Source organism: Takifugu flavidus, chromosome 8 (genome assembly GCF_003711565.1).
Source record: "Takifugu flavidus isolate HTHZ2018 chromosome 8, ASM371156v2, whole genome shotgun sequence".
Lineage (NCBI taxonomy): Eukaryota > Metazoa > Chordata > Actinopteri > Tetraodontiformes > Tetraodontidae > Takifugu > Takifugu flavidus.
Genome location: NC_079527.1, coordinates 7,506,427 through 7,526,160, shown reverse-complemented (window position 1 = coordinate 7,526,160; position 19,734 = coordinate 7,506,427). Strand labels below are relative to the sequence as shown.

The following is a 19,734-nucleotide window of genomic DNA, read 5'->3' as shown; positions in this document are numbered from 1 at the left end:
AACTGTTCTGCTGATGTTGTCACGCTGATATTTTTGTATTTCGCTTTGTCAGAAATAAATGAAAATATAAGCTGTCTTTTGTGTGACACATGTCAAGTATATTTTATATCGCAGTAGCAGCCATGACAGAACATGCATGTTGTTGTCTATTTGGGATATTTATTGCTTGGTGAAATTTGTTTTTTTCTTTTTACTCATTTTACATTTTCTTTGTTGTTTAAAGCTTTTCCCTTATTTGGAGATATTAATAGTTCCTCTTTATTGTATTATAATTCAAGAATGGAGTTTTACTGGTGTAAACATGAGTACATAGAAGCAGCAGTCATGTCTTTTTTCAGGAACAGGACATCTACTAGTTTAGGTCCAGATCAGAATGCAACCTCTAATTTGTCATTTTCGAGAAAAAGGAAGTACAAATCAAATGAAAACAATACATAAAAGTAAACACTATACAAAGATCATTGATGTGTTTTGGCACAAAAAGGCCCAGTTGTTTATGTCATTAGCATTTCCCCACAATACTCAAACTGCCTGGAGTGAAGAGCTATTGTTTTAGCAACACAATAAAACAGAAAGAAAAAGAAGTCTGGTTATTAAAAAGTTTCTGAAGACACCAAAATACTACCACATATGAGAAACTCAAGCGGGACCCCACCAGCTCATACAAGAAGAAGGTGGTAGACTTACTACAGAAACTGGAAAAGGATAAAGCCATTGACAGACCACAATACTACCGTCTATATCCAGGAGAAACCATCCCTTGCATTTATGGATTGCCCAAGATCCACAAACCAGGGACCCCTCTCAGACCCATAGTAAGCAGCATCAATTCTGTAACCTACAACATTTCCAAATATTTGGCCTCCATCTTGTCGCCCATGGTTGGCAACACCCCACACCACATCAAAAACTCCCAAGACTTTGCTCAAAAAGTCAGTGGACTCACACTACTTCCAGAAGAGACTATGGTATCCTATGATGTCACGTCACTCTTCACGTGCATCCCCACCGCCAGCGCCATAGACACCATCCACAAGCACCTTCTATTGGACAAGAACCTTACAGAAAGAACAACCTTAACACCGGCCCAAATCTGCACCATGCTGGACCTGTGTTTGAACACCACCTATTTCCAGTACAGAGAAGGCTTCTACAGGCAGAAACATGGCTGTGCCATGGGCTCACCAGTATCCCCTATAGTTGCCAATCTATACATGGAGAAGGTGGAATCCCAGGCCCTGACATCCTTCACAGGAACTGCGCCAAGCCACTGGTTCAGGTATGTGGATGACACCTGGGTCAAAATTCAAACACAAGAATTGGAAGCGTTCTCCGATCACCTCAACAAAACAGACGAGCATGTAAAATTCACCCGGGAAGATGTAAAAGGAAACAGTCTGGCCTTTCTGGACTGCGCGGTCAAGATCACTGAGGACAGAAATCTCACCATCGAAGTCTACAGAAAACCTACACATACCGACCAGTACCTCCAGTTTGACTCTCACCACCCACTGGAACACAAGTTGGGAGTGATCAGAACTCTCCAACACCGGGCCAGAGAAATACCCACCACATCCCAAGGCAGAAAGAAGGAACAGGACCACATTAAGACAGCTCTCAAAACATGTGGCTACCCAGACTGGGCCTTCACCAGGACCTCAAGAAAGCGAGACCTCAGCAAAGGAGAGGAGGAGAGAAACAAACGCCGCAGCGTTTCCATCCCCTACCTGTCTGGAGTCTCAGAGAAGTTTAGGAGGATCCTCCAGAAACACAACATACCGGTTCATTTCAAACCCAGCAACACTCTCAGACAGAGGTTAGTACACCCAAAGGACAAGACACCAAGACCCAAACAAAGTAATGTTGTTTATGCTGTACAGTGCCAGGAGGAATGCAAGGAACTGTACATTGGGGAAACCAAACAACCTCTCCACAGAAGAATGGCACAACACAGACGTGCCACCTCTTCGGGTCAGGATTCAGCAGTCCACTTACACTTAAAGGAGAGTGGGCACTCCTTCGAGGACAGTCAAGTACGGATACTGGCCAGAGAAGACCGCTGGTTTGAAAGGGGGGTCAAGGAAGCTATCCATGTCAAATTGGAGAAACCATCCTTAAACAGAGGTGGTGGCCTGAGGCACTTCCTGTCACCCACATACAATGCAGTCCTCCACTCCTTCCAACAGCAAACCAAACATTCACACCATTCCAGGAGACCCAGTGACTCGTTACCATGTGACCCAGCAGACAAAGGGGAGACACCTCAACAGAAACTAGGTGAACGACCCGACCAACGACCCTGCTAACGACTCTCAGGTGACCACCCAGATCATTAGCATGCAGATGGTCCACAGGGGCTATATATTTTCAAGCTCTCTCCCCAGCGATTTCAGAACTGAAGAAGCCTTCTGGATAGAAGGCGAAACGTCTTCAAGAGAAGAAACCCAGTCCAGTTGAGAGAGAAAACTACCTTGGATTTCTGAAGACAAAAATATACAAGAAAACATTTTATGTTATTAGACCCTATATCGCCTAATGTATATTTGATACAAAAAAATGTCATAAACAAAATGAAATGGCAAAAAAGGGATTTTGTTAAAAGGTTAACAAAATTAGAATTTTCTGGCTATTTTTTGATGTGTCGGGCTTTATACCCCCTTATTCCCTCAATGCTGTTGTGACTGGAATTGCTACGTTGCAGGTTCAAAACAATATAAAAATATGAATTCAATTCAGAATAAAGAGTGCAGAGACCCTGATATCCTTTTTTTAGGACACATTTTAATCATCAGTCATTGCAGAACGCCTCCTCAGGCTCAGACAGCGAGGTGAATCTCGGCTTCATCGCAGTGGAGTTCCGAGGTCTGGGCAGCAGGTGGCGCAGTCGGGCGTAACAGCGACAGCCTCAAGGTCACTGCAGCAGCTCTGCGGTGCAGGGATGCTGCGTCCTTTACACTGATGGGCCGCGATGTTTGCCAATAGAAACACAGGAAACACCTGTGACACCTCAAACGTGTTTATAGTATAGACAAAAGTGGTCTGTATGACCTTTAAGTGTTTGGATGAAACACATTAAAAGTTTAAAAGCGTGTCTGAAACATTAGGTGTTTAGTTTGGGTTCCCTTTCTGACGTCTAGACCCAGGGGGTTATTTTAGGAAGCCTGCGCGTCTTCTCATCGCCATAAATGTTATAAAATGATGTGAAGTCATTGGGAAAAACGTGACCCCCGGTCCCACGTGACTAACAACCGACCACCGCATCGACATCCCTGCCTGCATCCCTGCACGTACTCACGCTGCGTCATCATTCCGCATAATCCTCCCTTCCTCCCCAAAAAAGAGAGTCCTACATGTCCCATAATTCACCCGCATTAACCGACATTCCCGTTGTCCTTGTTTAAATAGTTGTTCGGGAGTTACGTGTCGGGTGTAAAATAAAGCTTCCTCTTCCTGGTTTGGGTAAATTCAGACCGCGATGAACGTGCATCCTTCCTCGCGCTCGCTTTTGCCTCGTGAGGCGCAGCCAGCCAATGGCAGCGCTCCGTTGCCCGTTATTTCCGTGTTCCTCCACCATAAGGTGGAGAGCGGAACGTCACGAGCGCCTTCTCCGCCTGCCCGCACGAGAGACTCCGCACCGTCCTTGCACACAGTTAGGCCGGAAAGGTAAGTTTCACGTCCTAATTTCTGCCTTTCTTATTGGATTTTGGTCCTCTAATAAAGTATTTTGGATTTTAATATTGTTATATAAGTCTGCGTGGTAGTGAAGTACTTTTCACGTCTCTAAAACGTCTTCCGTGCCTCTGCCCGTGCTTTCGTGGGTTTTGGGGGGTTTTGAAGACCGATTCGCCGGTAAATGAATCTTCGTGGCTCGGTTGATGAAAATTCAGTAGCCCACCGTCTATTTTTAAATCAGACTGTCAGCTGGCGACGTGACCATCTATTTAGGTCCGCAGAGGGTGTGTGAGGGGGGGAAAGGGCGTCAGGTTGCAACCTCGAACTTCTAGCAATAATAATCTAATAATCATCATTTGCCTCATTTTCGTTCGGATTGTCTGAGTGTAACGGGCTACAGCTGGGTGTGTGTGTGTGTGTGTGTGTGTGTGTGTGTGTGTGTGTGTGTGTGTGTGTGTGTGTGTGTGTGAGAAAGAGGGCTACCAGTTGCTTGCAGCAGACGTGGGGGGTGTGTTCACCAGCTAAAGGAAAAATACTGCAGGCCTACGCTGCAGGCTTCAGTCATGTCCTTACAGAGCAGATCTCCAGGATCTACTGTTACTAGAAGCTCATCTAAGAACTAGAAGGTTTAACACTCATCACTTCTTTTTACTAACCTCATTTAACGTGCATGACAAAGCCAACTTCGCAGGGATACCTTCTTATCCAGTGTCAGTACTCAATAATTGATGTGTCTGGGCCATTTTGGTCTTTTAGTTTATCCTGTTGCTCGCTTAAGTCATTGGTGGAAATGTAACGTAAAAAAGAGGAATTTAGCTTTGCATTTCATCATTGGTGTGTAACTGAATAAGACTTAAAATCACAGGAAATAGCTGTGTGGAAAGAATCTAGTAATTGATTCTGTATCACCAGCGGCTACGATTCATGTATTGTGATTCATTGGTGCCAGTAAAAAAAGACCGATAGAGCCGGTCCCGGTGAAGGTGCCCTGGAGCAGGTCTGCGGACTGTTCTCGCTCCACCCATGCGTTCAGATGGTGGACGGACTGTGGGGAATTTGCACCCCATTGGAAAATCAATGCAACAGTTGCCCGCTGTCTGGCCGAAAACCTTGTTTAAACCCGACCCCTGAAGTTCGGCGACGTGCAAGCTGGTGAGATAAGAGCGTGCTCTGGTCTTCACCTCGTATCAGCTTTTGTGTAACCTGTGCAAAGAGCAGTTGTAGCCTGTAGCCTTCGCTGTGCACGTCATCCATTTATTTGAGCTGCCTGAAATCAGAGATTCGTGTTTGACCATTGGCTGATAGTATTCTCAGCTTGCTTTTCAAAGCATTTGGCAATACGGTTGTGCAAGACGGCAGGGTTGAGCCCCTTTCCTCCATTTTTGGTGCACTAGCCACACCTTTCTCTGGGTACCATATATACGACAGCCCTACCTCTGATGAGCCTGCACAGCTTCCCTACCAAGACGTCTCATAGAGCCAGCAGCGCGGTAAAGACGTCACTTTTATGCAGAATAGAAGTTGTTGTGTTTTTCCTGTTCTTTAACCAGCAGCAAGGCAGCTTGTGAGTGTTGGGCCCGCGGAGCCACTCAACAGAACCGTGTTTCCTCCGCAGATCCTGAACCATGTCTATCCTGAAGATCCACGCTCGCGAGATATTCGACTCCCGTGGCAACCCCACCGTGGAGGTTGACCTGTACACCAAGAAAGGTAACGCTTCCTTTTTGGGTGATTTTATGCACTTTATCGTTTTGGAAATGGGGAGTTTATATTGTCGGGTAAGTTAAATGACAGTGAAATATAGTTGAAGTGGTGCTTGGTTAAATTAAGAGTTCACGTGATACTGTATTTTTGGGACCAAATACTTGTATTAAAACACTTTAAAATACCATTTTCTGCATTATAATCCTTAAAAACAATACTTCTATTGGCATAATTCCCAGGACAATCAACTAGTGTTTCAATAGTAGTGGGAGTACACATTGGTTTCAGATAATCACTAACAAACTCGGTTTATTTGGTTCCATAGTGAAACTGTAGCGATCAATCTAAATGGAAACCTAATTTTTCTCCAGCTTGTGGCTGTATTGAACCTGTATTATAAGTACAGTCCATGAAATGACTGTTTATCTAATTTGACAAAGCTGATACATCACTTTGGCTTTGAAATCAGTTTTTTTAATACAATTACTGATCCAGTTGAGGAGTTTTAGAGCTGTTGCAATTTGAAGTGCAACAAAGGAGTATCCAGAGCCAGTGAAATGTCCCAGGAATGTTAATGAAGCGGCCTGAATAACCAGTGACATGGAAGCGAGTGGAAAAGGGCTGGAAATCGACTGCACTGGTCCGCTGCTCTGGTTTGTTCTGAGCTTGGACTGGCTGCTGCTGTTCACCATAAATAGGAGCCTTAATTTCTTTTTCTCTGGACAGAATCCCTTTCATGTGTGCCAGAGCAGAGTGGTGTCATAACTGTCGCGCTCTCCTCCACGTTACATAAGCAGCTTCTCTCTGGGTCACTCGGTTTCTAGAAACCCGTCTGTGCTCGCTGACTTATGTAATGGCAGCAGCTTTGGGAGTGTGGAGGCTTTTGGTGCACGCGCTCACATCCTCAGTACTATGAGGTTAGTGGTACAAAAAGGAGTCTCTGAAGGTTGTGCAGAGCAAGATGCAGCTCTAAAGGAAGAGGACTGGCTGGACCCTCCCTGGGGAGGGTCTGAGATGATGCAGAGGTGGCACTAATCTCGGAACCGGCCAGGAATGTGCTGATGCAGCGTGTTTGTTTAACGCGGACTCGCAACCTTGACCGCCGTTTCATTGTCTCAATCTAAGCCACAGATTCCTTAAACTCACCCTGCTGTTCCACTCAGCAAACCCAATCACTCGTTCCACCGCGGTAGCTGCATTTGGTTCCCTTCCATGTGTGCGGCGTATCCTAGCAGCCACCAGACACATGATGATGTGTTGAGTAATGGCAGATTTTAGAGTGGATGGAGAGTCGATGACCTTGAGTGTGATGATTAGCTTGCAGTCCAGCATGAAGGGATGCCTGTAAAACTCTTTTGTCTCAGGTCTGTTCAGAGCTGCCGTCCCCAGCGGCGCCTCCACTGGAATCTACGAGGCTCTGGAGCTCCGTGACAACGACAAAACCCGCTACATGGGCAAAGGTGAGGCGTCCTCCCGACGCTCCCGATTCTCCCACTTCCTACTTTTTCCTCAAATCTTTTTTTCCTTCATCTTTTTCTTCTTGCCAGGAGTCAAAAGGGCTGTTAAATATGTAAATGACTTCTTAGCCCCTGCTTTGTGCAACCAGGTAAACAGTGTTGAGTAACAGGGTGGAGCCCGGCATGAAGAGCCTGACACTAACGCCGACGGATGGTCACAGATGGGAAAACGCATATTTAGACGTTAAAGATTTTCCCCAATGAGATCGATCCAGTAGTCTGTGTTCATCTGCGTGGCCTGCTGCTCTGCTCTGCTCTGCTCTGCATGGTCGCCTCCTCTCGCTCAGTCACCGTCTGCTTGTCCCCTGTAGGTGTCTCTAAAGCTGTTGAGAATATCAATAAAATAATTGCACCCGCACTGGTTAGCAAGGTAGGCCGTTTCATTGTTTGGTAACTAGTACTACCTGTATAAACCCTTGCATTCAATGACCTGATGGATTCTTTTTTTATGGCTAATAATGTTGTATGTTGAGTTGTGCTAATTATGCTAACACTGTTGAGGTTTGTTTGAACTGACATCAGTCATCATTAATCATTTATTTGTAGAAGCCTTAGTTAAACGTTTTGTCCCGCCACAGGATGTTAACGTTCTGGATCAGGAGAAAATCGACAAGCTGATGCTGGACATGGACGGCACAGACAACAAATGTGAGATGCTGAGCGTTCTCGCCGTAAGGTCTCTGTCGCTCTTCATGGTTGGAGTGTTAAGGCCTTTGTCTCCTCAGCTAAATTTGGTGCTAACGCCATCCTGGGCGTGTCCCTGGCTGTGTGCAAGGCTGGTGCAGCAGAGAAGGGCGTCCCCCTCTACCGCCACATTGCTGATTTGGCTGGCAACCCCGAAGTCATCCTCCCTGTTCCTGTAAGCACGGCGACGCGTCTTTAAACCACGATTGTCCGTCACGCTGAAAATCCACCTCCTTTTGTTACCTTCAGGCTTTCAACGTCATCAATGGCGGCTCCCACGCAGGCAACAAGCTGGCCATGCAGGAGTTCATGATCCTGCCCGTGGGGGCGAGCAGCTTCAAAGAGGCCATGCGCATCGGCGCCGAGGTCTACCACAACCTGAAGGGCGTCATCAAGGAGAAGTACGGAAAGGACGCCACCAACGTGGGAGACGAGGGAGGCTTTGCCCCCAACATCCTGGAGAACAAGGAAGGTGGGAGGAAGCGAGGAGCCAGTCACAAGCGTGTCTTTAGACGCCCGAGGAGGCCTCTGAGGAGCCTCAGAAGGGCTCTATACTGGGAGCAAATCAGTCATATTATTCTTGAGCTGGCTGGAGGCTTCTAAATTAAGACACTAACTCTGCACGCTGACATCACTGGCACTCCAGTGTCGGGTCGCCGCGCCGCTACGGCACATGCGCAGGCATCAGCGCAGGACTCAGTGGTCGACTGGTCTAATCCCAGTTAAGCGTTAGGTGATTATCAAGTTATGAAACCTTTGAGGGTTAATGTCTCAGTCTGGGGCGATTCTGCGGCCCAACAGCCCAGAGGCGTCAACGAGACGGGCTGGAGGATAAACGACCGCAATCATGGTGGAGCGATCAGAATTCAGTGTCCTCGTGTGTAACGCAGGAAATAGTGTTGCGCCTTTGTTTGTGTATTGCAATTGATTTGCAGTATCGCGCCACTTATTTCAGCTCTGGAGCTGCTGAAGAACGCCATCGCCAAGGCTGGCTACACCGACAAGATCGTGATCGGCATGGATGTGGCTGCCTCCGAGTTCTACAAGGACGGCAAGTATGACCTGGACTTCAAGTCGCCCGACGACCCGAGCCGCTACATCTCAGCTGACCAGCTGGCTGACATCTACAGGGGCTTCGTCAAAGATTACCCAGGTGGGGTTTTGGCACCAGAACCGTTTCAGGAGATTGTTTCTGCTGCCCCCAAGCGGTCAAAGAGGGGAAATACTAAAACGACTCGAGTTTCTTCTGAAGGGTTTTGCTGAGGTTTTCGTTAACGCTGCTTCTTCTGCTGCATAGTGGTGTCCATCGAGGACCCCTTTGACCAGGATGACTGGAAGGCGTGGACCAATTTTACAGCCAGCACCAGCATTCAGGTGGTGGGCGACGACCTCACGGTCACCAACCCCAAACGCATCAGCAAGGGCGTGGCCGAGAAATCCTGCAACTGCCTGCTGCTCAAAGTGAACCAGATCGGCTCCGTCACGGAGTCCCTGCAGGCGTGAGTGTTGAGGCCCGAGCTCAATCTGGCGTCTGACCTGTGTGTGTGAACCTGTTCAGGGTCTGAGTCTGTCTGCCTTCCAGCTGCAAGATGGCCCAGAGCAACGGCTGGGGCGTGATGGTCAGCCACCGCTCCGGGGAGACGGAGGACACCTTCATCGCTGACCTGGTGGTCGGCCTCTGCACTGGACAGGTAGCCTCAGCGTTCATTTAAAGGGACGCCGTCGGCGACCCGACTCTGAAAACTCGTCCCCGTCTTTCCTTCCTCAGATCAAGACTGGCGCCCCGTGCCGATCTGAGCGTCTGGCCAAGTACAACCAGCTGCTCAGGTATTCCGGACCAGAAAGGCCCATCATCCCACATAAGAACCCCTTAAATCAAGGGCTGTACCAAATGTAACCGTTCTGTTCCAGGATTGAGGAAGAACTCGGAGACAAGGCCCGCTTTGCCGGCAAGAACTTCAGGCACCCCATCTGAGCCGGTGCTGCTGCCCCGGGCATCTGTGTGTTCATCACTCATCATAGCCCCCCACGCATCAATGCCACGCTAGGTCGCCTGCCCCGCCTGGAGGAAGCAGACGGAGGAGGGAGAAACGCCCGGATCGGCCTCCGTCTCCGCCAGGGAACCACCGCAGCACGTCTGCGGCTCAGCCCCCCTCAAGCTGTGCTTTAGCCCCCCCCCCGATATGTCGGCCTTCCTGTCTGTGTTCGTGCTGCTGTTGTGTGTCCTTTTGCTACTGTACCGTGGGGCTCTGCGTAGAGCTGTAGTGGTAGTGCTGTGTGTGCAACGTGTGTGTGCAGATGAGGGCTAACATCACTGTAAGCGTCGGCAGGATTACAAATAAAACAATATAGTTTGAGTCCTGTTGTTGTTTCTTCATGTCTGCAGCACATCGGTGGAGCTTTGACATCTTGATTGTAAACACAAAGATTTAAACGTGTTTGAACTGGAATTTGCTGCCTCCGCCTGGTTCCGTCTGTGCATGAGGAGTCAGAGTAGCTAAGAGGCAGAAACATGAATTCAGTGCTGTTTAAGGCCACCCTGGGGTAAAAGAAAGAAAGAAAGGACACAATAAACGATGGTGTGTTAAGCAGATGTGTGGTGCCAGGAGGCTGCCAGCTGGGTCTGCGCCACCCCTCCACTGGAATGTGCACTGGTTCGACCCACTTCCGGTTTAGCTGCGTCCTATTTCCCTGTTGTGAACATATAAACTGGAATGTTTTAAGTGATCATCTGCACACATATTCTTCCGCTATGCTCGCATTAAAACACTTAAAGAAAACCAAACCAAATGTTCAGCTTTACGCGAATTTCCGGATGAAATAAAGACATTTTCTTTTTCTTCGCTGCTGGCGCCGCCCAGCGGTCAGATGTGTGAAGCGCAGCGTCTCCATTACGACCACAGCTTTGACCAAAAGATCCATTCAGGGTCCGAAATGTAACGCACTTATTCAACCTGTGCACAAGAATCCCGGGCAACCACATAAAATACAATTTAATCGACAAAGTCCTGAATTCTGATTTTGAAAGTTGGGTGAGCACAACAAGGTAATTAAAAAACAAACAAACCCACAAACCGTGTATGATCTTAAACGCAGTCTTGCTTCTTCTATTCTATTCTATTCTATTTTATTTTATTCTATTCTCTCCGGCTGGGGTTCGAAAGGACGCAGCTCGCCGTGTGCATGTTCCCAGGTTTGGCCAGTGGGTGACGATATTTTACCGGTTGAACTTTGAGAACCCCCCAACTGTTCTCACCCCAAGATGAAGAAGGATGCTGTCACGCTGAGTGCCCCTCACACACACTAGTCTGAGCATTCCGGCAACGATTACTCCCTCTTTATCCTCAAGTCCATCATTTATGACAGCATTGTATCAAACGTGGACCGCGCCGCTGTAGCTCCATAAGAGAAGATACACAGGTGGCACCGCAGCTGCTGGGCTACTCCAGTGGCGACACTTGGCTAAATAACGTTGGCTAATTGCCCCCGCTGCTGCTATTGTTTGTTGTTGCAGCCTCTCACATCAAACAAATCACAGATGTTGTAGATCAAGCTGCTCAAGGTAAGTGCTGCGAGCTTCAACCAGTTGCCTTCTTTTGCCTATGACGCTCGCTGGAGAACGGCTTAAAACTGTCAAGTGTAGCGGGGAACAGAGTGTTTTGCGTTGTGCTACCAACGTCCATCCTTGGCTGCTAGCTGGTAGGCTAATTTGCCAATTAGCATCCGCTAGCTAGTTAGCAGATAGGCTGGTTTGCCCCCTCGCTGTCGCTGGTTACTCCGCACTGACGTTAGCGGCTAACGTCAGTGACTAGCACTGATTGGGGAGCGGGGTAATGTCTGGACACCGGCAGGTCGTTGGCGCCGGTTAGCGCACAACACACGCAAAGACCACACCGCATTATTCCATAGGATTAAATTATCCGTGATCTAAACCTCGGAGCAGACCGCAGGGAGCGTCCCCCCCCACCCCCATCTGTAATGAGCCGGTGTAGTGTTTGTGTTACAGGGAGTAGCCTGAGCCCGTTCAGCTATTGTCATTAGCTCCTGCGTTAGCTGGCGGAGCTAACTTGCTGTCTTTGTCTGTTGGACTTTTTTGGGGCAATAAGTGTCACCCTGCTCGCCCGTTTGTGATGGTTTGACCCGGGCAGCTTGAAGACAAAGGTAACCGCGCCGTGTGGAGGAGTTTTAGAAGCAAGGCTTTCTTAGAAATCACCTCTGGGGCAGCAAATGTGATCAGCAGCGTTAGAATAATGAGTTCAGAGAGGCTGAATGGTGCAAAACAGCAGGACAAGTGGTGACAAGAAGCCCCGAGATGGGGCTGTTTGACTCTCAGCTGTTTCACTCTGGAAGTGACAGACAAAAGCAGTCATTAAAATGCTCCGGCTGCACCCCCCCCCCTCCAAAAATACTTTGGTTTTCATTCAGGATCTGTGCTGATGGGAAAGTCCGGGGTCACGTGACTCAGTCACCGGTTATTCCCGTTATTTTGTGGGCATCCCAGTGGGTCACGGGCGGGAGGCTTCCAGCACAAAAGTTCTTAACACTTTAACGCACACCGATGGCGTGACGGGCTCCAGCGAGTCACATGGTCCAGAACGCACAAAGGCGCCAACGACGGAGGAACCAACAGAATCGGGCTTTTATCGAGACGCCTTTCCTCACTTCCAAACTATCCTTGGTTATTATTAGGATTCTGCTCCTGTTGCCGATGAGCGAGATTCCCGTTGTTAAAGGTCGACAGCCTTTTAGGCGCCCTCTATACTGCCTGCCTGTCTGTCTGCCTGCCTGTCTGTCTGCCTGTCTGTCTGTCTGTCTGCCTGCCTGCCTGCCTGCCTGCCTGTCTGCCTGCCTGCCTGTCTGTCTGTCTGTCTGTCTTCTTATCTCTTCCACTCAAGGATGAACAGATTTGATTTGGGAATCTTTCGAATGCCTCCAGGTTTTGTCCCCCCCCTAAAATTCCCAAGCGATTCGGGGTTTAAAGTTCGCTACGCCTGAATTTTGGGATGATGTTCCCGGATCCTCCCCTGGATTCTAACCCGGGTTCAGGGAGGGGTCATGTGATCCGCAGGATCCCGTCGGTCCGGGGGTCGGATGAGTTCAGGGTGATTTCCTGTGTGTCAGCGCCGCCGTGGATAAAACGGCTTTGAGTCATCTGTCCTGTGACACGCTCCGTCCATCCAATATGAGCGTTGCCGGGGGCGGCGGCGTGCTGATAAGCGGAGGGTGATAACCTCCATCTTTCCCTGCTAATGGCGGCCGTACGCGGCCAACGGAAGCTTTGGGAGGGAAAAGTCCCAGTTTTGTTCTTCGCACCGACGTTTTCGGATGGTTGCTGCTCGTCTGCAGGATCATCCCGACGTCTGACCCACCTGAGCCGCCGCGCGGCGCCGCGCCAGCACCGAGGAGGCCGGGGTCGTGGCGTGACGTCAGACGGGGGAGGTGACGCGCGTTCACGCGCTCGTCACGATGTCGCACGTTTGCCTCAACGGGGACAGAGGAGGAACCGGCGGACGGACCGGTTTAGCCCCGTTTAGCCTCTCGTGGCGCCGATAGCGGTACCGGAGCGGAACAAAGGCGCAGCGCGGGCTGGGAGCGCTCTTGATGGGCCGTTCAAGAGCTGCATGTTCATTAAAAATAACAATCTGTCAGCACTTCCTGACAGCTCCCGGGCCAGGAGCCGCCTAATTGGCTGCAGCGGCGCCTGGCGTGCGTTGTTTTAAGGTATTGGACTGACGTGCACGGGGCAGCGCCCCCCCGCCCCCCCGCCACCGCCACCGCCGCGAGAGGCAAGTCGCTGTCTTGTTCTGACAGCTTCCCTTCGCCCCTCCTGAGCAGAGATCCAAGCGCGTCTCGTCTCCGTGTGATTCGGGCCCGGCTCCGCCGCCTCGCCACCGTGTCAGCGCGATGGCGTCGGCAAACGCGATCCGTGTTAACAATTGCGAGCTGTCGCGCCTCGTACCGCCGCCGGCGTTTGATGATCAAATCTGCCCCCCCCCCGGCCCGGCCTCGCTATGCAAATGGCGCCGGCGTCTTATTGGACCGGCTCGGCGCAGCTTCCCGTCTTAACAAATGCTCGCCGCCTCCTGGCAGCTATTAGGCAACATTAAAGCAAACGAGCGGCTGCTTTGATGCACCTCACCACATTTTATGGTCACGGCGGTGTGGAGTGCACGTGTGCGCGCGTGCACGCTGAAGACGCAGTCCTGTGAAGCTTTGTTTTGTTCCTGGGACGTTTTTGAATGTCCGCTGGGCCTCCAGGTGGTCAACAGACAACAAAGGGCAGATAAAAGCAACCTAGCATGTAGCATCGGTCAGAGCGGGCTAATGACAGCACTTATCAGATTAGCCTGCCAAGAAGGCAGTAAGGAACAGGCAGCCATTTGCCAGGGCGGTAAAAGAGGAAAATGAAATGGTGTAGAATCAGCTGGCGACCCCCCCGGGGGGGGGGGGGGGGCTTTGCTGCCATGTGTGTCAGTGCTGATTAGGTAAGAGATTGCCTCATGTAATGACACGGCGTGGCGCTGGCGGCGCAGAAACACAAACAATGCGTACCAGTGTCCCCCCCCACCCCCACCCCCCCGCCAGCAGATATTTATACAGGCAGACGCTCTGCCTTGAATATTTCACCATCTCGCCCTCGTTCACCCGCGTTCAGTCCTCGTGGAAGCTAAAGCCTTCAGCCAACGCCATGTTGATGTGGTCGTACACAGCTATGATCATGTGACCCCCGCCCCCCCCTTTTCTGTGTCGTCCAACGGCTCAGAAGCTCCTAACGAAGGGTTTCCGGGCGACCACCGCTTAGACAGGGTCGGGGCTCGGCCGCTCCGCGTCAGAACCTTCGCGCACGCCGCCAGGCGACATCAGCTCAGCCACAACAGATTTAGGGGGGGCGCTGCTTTCGGGCGGCGCCCGACCGATGCGGCTGGTTGAATTGTTTCGGAGGCAGATGTGGCCATAATTGCTGCCCGCTAGCGGCGGCGGCGGCCCCCGTGCACGAGGTCGGGGTTCGCAGAACGGGTCACAGCGACACCGCACCTGCCAATTCAGGAGGCGGCGTGGTTAAAGCGCGTCCTCGCAGGTGGGAGGATGTTTGTGATCTGTGTTTAGAGGCTGTCGGCGCCATCTAATGGATCAATTTGGAATAAATCTGTAGCCCGGAGCCGTCGGTGTTCGCCTCCACTCCGTGTTTTTTCCCTGGCAAAGAAATGCTTGTCGGGCGGGGCCGCGTCTCAGGACGCACCTGAATCCCAGTGAGTTATTTCCCAGCTCGCTCATCAGCACCATTGGTCCGATCAGATGGGGGGGGGGGGTCGATGAAACTGAGCAGGGAAAGGAGGAAGCACATTAAATCTCCCCATCATCCACCAGGAGCCGTTCATCCTAATGAAGGAGCTATTGATTAAGCTACGGCCAGTTAGCTTATTTACAGAATTATTCCGGATTGTTGGGAAGCGCGGAGGCGGCGCTGCTGCTTCCACTGGACGCAGGATTAAAACGGCCTCGTTATGATGTCAACAGTTTGATCTCTAAGCTAACAAAAGCGGGTCTCTCGGAGGACGTCGGCCGCACCTCCTCCACTCGCCGCCATATGGACCGTGCTAATTGTGTTTCACGGCAACCGTTTGCAGTGATCCGCTGGGAACGTGTGGAAGTGTTGTAGTCCTAATGTCACCGGCAGCGGGCCGCCTCATGAAAGAAACATTAGCCTGCGGGACGACGAGACGCCCCCTCAACGCGGTTATCGGTTCAAAATAGAACCGGCGCTTTTCTTTTCCCGTGGAAGAACCCATCCTGGCGCTGCTTCTCCGAGAACGCATCCAAATGTTTCTGCTCCTTCTTCAGTCTCGCAGCAGCTCTCCGGCTGTAGATTGAGCCGGACGGCGCCGAGCATCCGCCGTTGGGTGGAAATGTGGCATTCGCAGGAAGCGCTCGGCTCTCCGGGCCGGATCGGCGTGTGTTTGAACCCGTTTGTGGTGTGCAGTTATGAGGAGGGCGTGCGTGGAGCAGTTCTGTTGCTAAAATGGACGCTAGCTAGCACAGAGCTCATTAACAAAGCTCCTCCACACGCTCCTGCCTTGATGAAGACGCTCTGCTAGACGCATCTTAGCAGTGGAGGGGAATTGGCGCCCAAGCCAGCTAGCTAGCTAGCTCATGTAAACCTGCCATTGATCCTCCTCTCATTGGTTTTATAGATCCTCATTAGGAGGGAGGATAAAAGTCTTCAGGTGCTCTTTTTCTCATCAGACGGAGCGAACGTGCCCCATCACCGGGCGGCGGCGTTCAGCGAGCGTTCTGTGATCATCCACGCAGCTGAACGTCAGGGTGAAGTCTGCCGTTTGGCACTTGTTTGATTCACCTGTCACCGCTCGACCGGATGTGTAGCGCAGCAGACGAGTTAAAAAAGATGAATAAAAGCGGCTTTTCTGGATCGTTCCATGGACGCTAGCGGTTCGGCGCTCCCGGGCTGGTGTGTATCGCGACGTTAGCGGTGCCCCGAACTGAAAGCGGGTTGCTCTCTTTCAGTGGCGCCGCCTCTGGTCAGTGGATCGATTCTCCTGCGGTCCTCGCTGACCTGGCGTGCCGCTGCGCCGCCTTAGCAAACACCCTGAGTCGCTAGTCGCTAAAACGCTGTGTACGCGACAGCGGAGCCTCTTTTTTTCCTGCCACCTCTCTCCTGCTTTGTTGTGCCAAGCACCTCCAGGGACTGAGGGACAAATCCGAGACAGGGAGAGGTGAACACCCCCCGCCGACACACACACACACACACACACACACACACACACACACACACACACACACACACACACACACACACACACACACACACACACACACACACACACACTATTTTCTCCCCTGTGAGCGCTGCCAGACAAGTTTCCAGGCACTCAAAAGCAGCAAATCGACTCGCTGTAGGAATCACTGTCACTTAGCTGAGCGGCAGCAGCGCCGCGCCAGGGGCCCCTTCCTCCTCCCACTCTTCCTCTAAACATTTCAAATGGGAGAAAATAGTATGAGGAGCGTCTCCGGGGCTTCTTTGTTCCCGCCCCTCACTGATGACGACGTGATTAAGAGCTCGTCAAATCTCGAACAGGTCGGACCGCGCGGGGGTCCTCAGCGGCGCTCCGTCTCCATTCTCTTGGTTAATTTCCAGCGACATGATTGACAGGCACCCCCCCCCCCCCCCCAGAGGACAGGCAGCTCGGCTTTCTGCCGCTCGGCCTCATGTATCTGATCCATATTCCCTGTTTTTCCTCACTCTTCCGCGGTGGTTTAGTCTCCTGGGCAGCTGCTGCTGTGAAGACAATGGCAACGGGGATGAAACACTTGAAGGCAACTCGTCCTCAACCCGTCCCCCCCCCCCCCCCCCCCCCCCCCCCCCCCCCCCCCGGTGCGTCCCGGAGGCCGTGGTCACCTGAGTCAATGGGATCAACTGTTTGGTTGCCAGCGGAAACTCTTCGCTGTGCGTATGTAGGTCAGGCGGAGCGTTCATCAAACAGCGCGTCTTAATTGTTTGTGACACGTGAAATGAGGAAGGATCGCGTGCGACAGGCGAGATCCCAGCGCGGTCACCTGATCACCTGATCACCTGACCACCTGATCACCTGACCACCTCTCAGAGCCATAAACCAGTTAGGTGCATTTCTAAAGCAGTGATTGCACCGTGTGTGTGTGTGTGTGTGTGTGCGCGTGCTCTGGTTCTCCCTGGATCTCCGCAGCACCACCTGATTTGACTTGGTAATGGGGGCGTTGATGAGTCCTGGGGGGGAAAAACCCAAAAAGGAAAAGACTGTTGGGTGATTAAAAAAAAAAAAAGAAAAAGAAGCAAAACATTGTTGCAGGTTTCAGCTAAAGGGGGGGGGGGGGGCGCTGAGGAGATAAAGATGTCACCTTCTGATGCCTGTGGCCGCTCGAGGTGTAGAGGGGGGCTCCGGTCACCTTTTATATTCACTCCGCTGCGCTATAAACGATGCCCCCCCCCCCCCCACCGTGGCAGGAAGATGAAGGCAGAGTGGTGGAAGCTCGTGTCTGCTGGTTATGGGTGGCTCACCCACGCTGCCGTGGTGCTTATATCCGTATCCAGGGAGCGCCTGCTTCCCTGGATACGGATATAAGCAGGCGGTGAGATCGTCTCCGGCCCTGCAGCAGTGGAGCCCCCGCTAACACAAGCTAGCCCGGCTCCTGCACTGGGAGCATCTCGGCTGAGTTAGCGCTCCAGCTAGAGCCACAATTAATATTAATGCGCTTTAAAGCACGCTCCAGCGGCTCTGCAGCCCCCTCCCGCGCCGTGCATGTGCACACGCCCGCGCACGTGTGTGTGTGTGTGTGTGTGTGGTGTGTGTGTGTGTGTGTGTCGCTCAGGAGGAAGAGAGCAATAAAGCCAGTGGGTGATAAGAATCTAGGCAGGATATGATGGTCCTCGTGTCAGCTGTCTTAAGGCTGGAGGGATGAAGAGGGGGATGAGAGCTGATCCCAGCCAGCCAGGGGGGGGGGCAGGTAACAGGCAGGCCGGTAACAGGGGGGCAGGTAACAGGGGGGCAGGTAACAGGCAGGCAGGTAACAGGGGGCAGGTAACAGGGGGGGCAGGTAACAGGGGGCAGGTAACAGGCGTGGAGGCGCAGCCTCAGCCTGTTTATTTAGCCATGTTGTAATAATGCTTGACCTTTTCTTTCAAGTCCGCAGCCTGACCTTTAGGACCTCACTGCTCTGCAAATCGCCCAGCACGTGCGCGCGCGCACGCATGTCTCGCGTCCACGTGCGCACAAAGGAGGAGGGGAGCGGCTCCGCTGCAGGGAGCGTCAGGCTCTGCTGCCTCCAGCAGTGGATTGTTCCACATTAGTATGCATTAGCTGGTTAGCGTTTAATTATGCGAGGTGGCGCCGAAGCGCCTGTGTTGCGATTAGCTAAACATGTTCCAACCTTCGTCTCTCCGTCTCTCAGCGTCCCTCCGTCTCTCAGCGTCCCCCCGTCTCAGCGTCCCCCTGTCTCTCAGCGTCCCCCCGTCTCAGCGTCCCCCTGTCTCTCAGTGTCCCTCCATCCACCGGGCAGGAGGCTCAGAGGTGGCTGGAGCAGCGCGTCAATATTTTAAATGCAGCCCCAATATGTCTCCTGTGTGTGTGTGTGTTGTGTGTGTGTCCGCGCTCTTCCTGCAGGTACTTTATCAAACCACACTGAATCAACCCGCTTCCTTTCACGTGCACGTTCGCCGTATCATCCAGGGGGGGGGGGGGGAGTCACTGGCTGCTGGAGCCCATTATACAGGGAAGATATCAAACCATGAATCACCCCCCCCCCCCCCCCCCCATTGATGGCTGCGTGCTGAATGAATGATGATGGCGCTTCATAAACATGAGGCCAGTAATTAGGGCGTATTGATCCTCCTCGCCGGCGGAGGTGGACCAACGTTTCTCTGCTCTTCAACATCTATTTCTGAGAACCCCCCCCCCCCCCATGAAATACACATTTCAAGAACAGCTACAGTTGGGGAGGGGCGGTTTTTACCTGGGGGGGCTGGGGTGAGTCTCGAGGGTGGTGTCGGGTGTTTTGCGTAATAAGTGCGGAGACACGGGGGTCAATACGCTGGGAGAGGGTGACTGAGGTCAGAGGTCGTGTCTCTCACAAGCTGCCTCCTCGGGAGGCGGAACAAGGGAGGAGGAGACGAGGGAAGGAGGATAAGAGGGAGCCACTCGCTCCCTCGGCGCCACCAGCAGCGTTTTTTCAGCTTCACCTCTATTGAGGGTGGTGTGTCCTCTGTCTCCAGCTCTTCATGTCTCCTCTGTCTCCAGCTCTTCATGTCTCCTCTGTCTCCAGCTCTTCATGTCTCCTCTGTCTCCAGCTCTTCATGTCTCCTCTGTCTCAGCTCTTTATGTCTCCTCTGTCTCCAGCTCTTCATGTCTCCTCTGTCTCCAGCTCTTCATGTCTCCTCTGTCTCAGCTCTTTATGTCTCCTCTGTCTCCAGCTCTTCATGTCTCCTCTGTCTCCAGCTCTTCATGTGTCCTCTGTCTCCAGCTCTTCATGTCTCCTCTGTCTCCAGCTCTTCATGTCTCCTCTGTCTCCAGCTCTTCATGTCTCCTCTGTCTCAGCTCTTTATGTCTCCTCTGTCTCCAGCTCTTCATGTCTCCTCTGTCTCAGCTCTTCATGTCTCCTCTGTCTCCAG

At 51.8% G+C, this 19,734-nt stretch overlaps 2 protein-coding genes across 5 annotated transcripts in view; both read left to right on the top strand.

Moving 5' to 3' along the window:
- The first annotated feature begins 3,510 nt into the window (after positions 1-3,510).
- eno1a (enolase 1a, (alpha)) lies at positions 3,511-9,934 on the top strand. Of its 3 annotated transcripts, none has more exons than XM_057040437.1 (12): positions 3,511-3,663; positions 5,288-5,382; positions 6,741-6,836; positions 6,924-6,982; positions 7,472-7,541; positions 7,619-7,752; positions 7,827-8,049; positions 8,533-8,730; positions 8,875-9,076; positions 9,160-9,268; positions 9,346-9,404; positions 9,489-9,934. In XM_057040437.1, exons 2-12 carry the CDS (start codon positions 5,298-5,300, stop codon positions 9,550-9,552), a joined length of 1,299 nt encoding a protein of 432 aa, XP_056896417.1. In that variant the 5' UTR covers positions 3,511-3,663; positions 5,288-5,297; the 3' UTR covers positions 9,553-9,934. The 3 variants fall into 3 exon arrangements, with proteins under 3 accessions (XP_056896417.1, XP_056896416.1, XP_056896418.1); XM_057040436.1 differs by lacking the exon at positions 6,924-6,982 and adding an exon at positions 7,205-7,263 and having other exon boundaries at positions 3,512-3,663; XM_057040438.1 differs by lacking the exons at positions 3,511-3,663; positions 6,924-6,982 and adding exons at positions 5,064-5,162; positions 7,205-7,263.
- A 902-nt stretch (positions 9,935-10,836) lies between these two features.
- The window catches only part of rerea (arginine-glutamic acid dipeptide (RE) repeats a), a 90,244-nt gene continuing 81,346 nt past the window's right edge, over positions 10,837-19,734 (top strand). Inside the window, exon 1 of one of the 2 annotated variants that reach the window (XM_057039852.1) lies at positions 10,837-11,139. The gene's annotated coding sequence lies outside the window, so the exon portion shown is untranslated. The remainder of the gene's footprint in view (positions 11,140-19,734) is intronic. The other variant, XM_057039854.1, reaches the window with a different exon arrangement.